Source organism: Pristiophorus japonicus, unplaced genomic scaffold (assembly GCF_044704955.1).
Source record: "Pristiophorus japonicus isolate sPriJap1 unplaced genomic scaffold, sPriJap1.hap1 HAP1_SCAFFOLD_229, whole genome shotgun sequence".
Classification (NCBI taxonomy): domain Eukaryota; kingdom Metazoa; phylum Chordata; class Chondrichthyes; family Pristiophoridae; genus Pristiophorus; species Pristiophorus japonicus.
Genome location: NW_027252005.1, coordinates 942917 through 948076, shown reverse-complemented (window position 1 = coordinate 948076; position 5160 = coordinate 942917). Strand labels below are relative to the sequence as shown.

The following is a 5160-nucleotide window of genomic DNA, read 5'->3' as shown; positions in this document are numbered from 1 at the left end:
GAGAGAGAGAAACAGAGAGACAGAGAGAGAGAGAGTCACAGGGATACAGAGAGAGAGAGAGAGAGAGACAGAGAGAGAGAGAGTCACAGGGAGAGAGAGAGACAGAGAGAGAGAGAGAGAGAAACAAAGAGAGAGAGAGAGAGAGAAACAGAGAGACAGAGAGAGAGAGAGTCACAGGGATAGAGAGAGAGCGACAGCGAGAGAGAGAGAGAGTCACAGAGATCGAGAGAGAGCGACAGAGAGAGAGAGAGAGAGAGAGTCACAGGGAGAGAGAGAGAGAGTCAGAGAGAGAGAGAGAGAAACAGAGAGAGACAGAGACAGAGAGAAACAGAGAGACAGAAAGAGAGAGAGTCACAGGGATAGAGAGAGAGCGACAGAGAGAGAGAGAGAGAGACACAGAGACACAGAGAGAGAGAGAGACAAACAGAGAGATGAGAAAAATACAAGCGGACAAAGAGAAAGAGAGAAATATACATGGAAAGAAAGAAAATAACCATGAACCAGAGACAGAAGGAGGTTGAGGAGAGAGGGAGAAAAAGAGAGAGGGAGAGAGAGAGTCAGAGGGAGAGGATGGGAAGAGTGTATATAAACCCACAGAGAGAGAGAGAGAGAGTCACAGGGAGAGAGAGAGAGAGACAAACAGAGAGAGACAGAGACAGAGAGAGAAACAGAGAGACAGAAAGAGAGAGAGTCACAGGGATAGAGAGAGAGCGACAGAGAGAGAGAGAGAGAGACACAGAGACACAGAGAGAGAGAGAGACAAACAGAGAGATGAGAAAAATACAAGCGGACAAAGAGAAAGAGAGAAATATACATGGAAAGAAAGAAAATAACTATGAACCAGAGACAGAAGGAGGTTGAGGAGAGAGGGAGAAAAAGAGAGAGAGAGAGAGGGAGAGAGAGAGTCAGAGGGAGAGAGGGACAGAGAGGATGGGAAGAGTGTATATAAACCCACAGAGAGAGAGAAACGCTCAGAGATGCAGGAAACAGCCCCCTCAGTGCAGGCTGTGTTACATGGGGAGATCCCGAGATAATCCTCGACACACACACACTCACACCCACTACCCCGAGCTCCCAGCTTACCCAGGGGTTGCCCGAGGGTGAGAAGCCGGCCGAGCGGGGAGGGGAGGGGAGGGAGGGTTTGAAACGTAGCGACACCACACGCAGACACCGAGAGCAGGAACAGTGGGTGGGGGGAGGAGGGGGGGGTTCCGAGTCACGTCGACAGGCCCAGCTCGGTAGGAGGCGACGCAGCGGGGGGTCGGAGCGGGTCGAGAAAGCGGCGGAGACGCGCCCTGCCGTCGAACCGCAGGGCGAAGGTCCCAGGGGGCCCAGTTGCAGTGGGTGGTGAATGCGATTGTAGACAGAAGCCGGCTGTGTTGACCAATGGTTGTTGCTGGGTGCTGGCCCTCTGCTCGATTCTGCGTCCCTCTTGTTCCAGCTGGAGGTCTCGGTGGTCCGGATGGAGTTGGGGGAGGGGTGTGAGGGGTGTGTGGAGAGGGGGGGGGGGGGGGTGCGCGAATCAGCTCCTGAACCCCAGCCCGCCCTCCGTTGGCTTGGCCCCGGCCCTGGGCGGCAGGGCAGGACCTTCCTCGGGCCGCTGGGAGGGCGAGGGGAGGGGGCCGCGGGCCGAGTGTCGCCACCCCCGCCGGCCGGGGGTCTCGGGGGGCCCCTGCGGCTCGCCTTCGGAGCTGCAGTCGCTCAGGTCGGTGACCTCCAGCTCGGAGTCAGTCTCGGCCTTGACCCAGGCAGCCCCCGCTGAGGCTGTGGCCGGGCCGGCCCGCTCCTTCCCCGGCGAGGGGACGGGGGTCTGGGGCGAGGCCGAGGGGGCCAGGTCGGCCCGCAGGGCCTGGATGACAGGGTAGGAGGGGAAGCCCTTCTGGCTGAGGCACAGGCGGGGGTAGGGGGCCCCGGGCCTCTCACCCCCCTCGGCCGGGGCTGGCGGGGGCAGCAGGGAGATCTGGGCGGGCAGGTGGGCCAGGCCGGCCCCCAGTGAGCCCGGGTAGTAGTGGGGCGGGTACAGGGCCGAGAGCTTGGAGCCCGGCAGGTTGAAGGCGGGCGGCGGATAGGAGGGCAGGGGCCAGGGGTAGTCGGAGAAATGGCTGTTCCGTCCGTAGGAGCCCACCATGGCGGGGGGCTTGGAATAGTAGGGGGTCCCTGCAAAGGAAGGAGTCACAGCCTGAGCAGGGAAAGCATGGGCCTGGTGAGGATTGCACAGTTACACAGTCTATTGCCCATTCCCCCACCCCCCCATGTCTCTATCCCCCCACCTCCCCCGGGTCTCTCGATCCCCCCCCCCCCATGTCTCTCTATCCCCCCCCCGGGTCTCTCTATCCCCCCCCCGGGTCTCTCATCCCCTCCCCCGTTCTCTCTATTCCCCCCCCGTGTCTCTCTATCCCCCCCCGTGTCTCTCTATTCCCCCCCCCGTGTCTCTCTATCCTCCCCCCCGTGTCTCTCTATCCCCCCCCGTGTCTCTCTATCCCCCCCGTGTCTCTCTATCCCTCCCCCCGTGTCTCTCTATCCTCCCCCCATGTCTCTCTATCCTCCCCCCGTGTCTCTCTATCCCCCCCCGTGTCTCTCTATCCCCCCCCGTGTCTCTCTATCCCCCCCCGTGTCTCTCTATCCCCCCCCCCGTGTCTCTCTATCCCCCCCCCGTGTCCCTCTATCCCCCCCCATGTCTCTCTATCCCCCCCCGTGTCTCTCTATCCCCCCCCGTGTCCTCTCTATCCCCCCCCGTGTCTCTCTATCCCCCCCCCGTGTCTCTCTATCCCCCCCCCCTGTCTCTCTATCCCCCCCCGTGTCTCTCTATCCCCCCCCCGTGTCTCTCTATCCCCCCCGTGTCTCTCTATCCCCCCCCGTGTCTCTCTATCCCCCCCCGTGTCTCTCTATCCCCCCCCCGTGTCTCTCTATCCCCCCCCGTGTCTCTCTATCCCCCCCGTGTCTCTCTATCCTCCCCCCGTGTCTCTCTATCCCCCCCGTGTCTCTCTATCCCCCCGCCGTGTCTCTCTATCCCCCCCCGTGTCTCTCTATCCCCCCCCCGTGTCTCTCTATCCCCCCCGTGTCTCTCTATCCCCCCCCCCGTGTCTCTCTATCCCCCCGCCCGTGTCTCTCTATCCCCCCCGTGTCTCTCTATCCCCCCCCCGTGTCTCTCTATCCCCCCCCGTGTCTCTCTATCCCCCCCCGTGTCTCTCTATCCCCCCCCCGTGTCTCTCTATCCCCCCCCCCCGTGTCTCTCTATCCCCCCCGTGTCTCTCTATCCCCCCCCCCGTGTCTCTCTATCCCCCCCGTGTCTCTCTATCCCCCCCCCGTGTCTCTCTATCCCCCCCCCGTGTCTCTCTATCCCCCCCCCCGTGTCTCTCTATCCCCCCCCGTGTCTCTCTATCCCCCCCCGTGTCTCTCTATCCCCACCCCGTGTCTCTCTATCCCCCCCGTGTCTCTCTATCCCCACCCCCGTGTCTCTCTATCCCCCCCCCCCGTGTCTCTCTATCCCCCCCCGTGTCTCTCTATCCCCCCCCCGTGTCTCTCTATCCCCACCCCCGTGTCTCTCTATCCCCCCCCCGTGTCTCTCTATCCCCCCCCGTGTCCTCTATCCCCCCCCGTGTCTCTCTATCCCCCCCCCCCGTGTCTCTCTATCCCCCCCCGTGTCTCTCTATCCCCCCCCGTGTCTCTCTATCCCCCCCCCGTGTCTCTCTATCCCCCCCCCGTGTCTCTCTATCCCCCCCCGTGTCTCTCTATCCCCCCCCCCCGTGTCTCTCTATCCCCCCCCGTGTCTCTCTATCCCCCCCCCCCCCGGGTCTCTCTATCCCCCCCCCCCCGTGTCTCTCTATCCCCCCCCCCCGTGTCTCTCTATCCCCCCCGTGTCTCTCTATCCCCCCCCCCCGGGTCTCTCTATCCCCCCCCCGGGTCTCTCTATCCCCCCCCCGTGTCTCTCTATCCCCCCCCCCGTGTCTCTCTATCCCCCCCCCCGTGTCTCTCTATCCCCCCCCGTGTCTCTCTATCCCCCCCCCCCCCGGGTCTCTCTATCCCCCCCCCCCCGTGTCTCTCTATCCCCCCCCGTGTCTCTCTATCCCCCCCCCGTGTCTCTCTATCCCCCCCCGTGTCTCTCTATCCCCCCCCCGGGTCTCTCTATCCCCCCCCCCCCCCCGGGTCTCTCTATCCCCCCCCCCCCGTGTCTCTCTATCCTCCCCCCGTGTCTCTCTATCCCCCCCCCGTGTCTCTCTATCCCCCCCCGTGTCTCTCTATCCCCCCCCGTGTCTCTCTATCCCCCCCCCGTGTCTCTCTATCCCCCCCCCCCGTGTCTCTCTATCCCCCCCCCGTGTCTCTCTATCCCCCCCCCGTGTCTCTCTATCCCCCCCATGTCTCTCTATCCCCCCCCCGTGTCTCTCTATCCCCCCCCCGTGTCTCTCTATCCCCCCCCCGTGTCTCTCTATCCCCCCCCGTGTCTCTCTATCCCCCCCCCGTGTCTCTCTATCTCACCCCCCCGTGTCTCTCTATCCCCCCCCCATGTCTCTCTATCCCCCCCCGTGTCTCTCTATCCCCCCCGTGTCTCTCTATCCCCCCCCGTGTCTCTCTATCCCCCCCGTGTCTCTCTATCCCCCCCCCGTGTCTCTCTATCCCCCCCCGTGTCTCTCTATCCCCCCCCCGTGTCTCTCTATCCCCCCCGTGTCTCTCTATCCCCCCCCCGTGTCTCTCTATCCCCCCCCGTGTCTCTCTATCCCCCCCGTGTCTCTCTATCCCCCCCCCGTGTCTCTCTATCCCCCCCCCGTGTCTCTCTATCCCCCCCCGTGTCTCTCTATCCTCCCCCGTGTCTCTCTATCCCCCCCCGTGTCTCTCTATCCCCCCCCCGTGTCTCTCTATCCCCCCCCCGTGTCTCTCTATCCCCCCCCCGTGTCTCTCTATCCCCCCCCGTGTCTCTCTATCCCCCCCCGTGTCTCTCTATCCCCCCCCCGTGTCTCTCTATCCCCCCCCCGTGTCTCTCTATCCCCCCCCGTGTCTCTCTATCCCCCCCCCGTGTCTCTCTATCCCCCCCCCCCGTGTCTCTCTCTATCCCCCCGCCGTGTCTCTCTATCCCCCCCCCGTCTCTCTCTATCCCCCCCCCGTGTCTCTCTATCCCCCCCCGTGTCTCTCTATCCCCCCCCCCGTGTCTCTCTATCCCCCCCC

At 63.4% G+C, this 5160-nt stretch overlaps 1 protein-coding gene across 1 annotated transcript in view; it reads right to left on the bottom strand.

Moving 5' to 3' along the window:
• Window positions 1-1522: 1522 nt before the first annotated feature.
• LOC139245663 (ETS domain-containing transcription factor ERF-like) overlaps window positions 1523-5160 on the bottom strand; it is a 33585-nt gene continuing 29947 nt past the window's right edge. Inside the window, exon 5 of the mRNA XM_070871241.1 lies at window positions 1523-2157. Coding sequence (XP_070727342.1) covers window positions 1523-2157 — 635 coding nt within the window. The remainder of the gene's footprint in view (window positions 2158-5160) is intronic.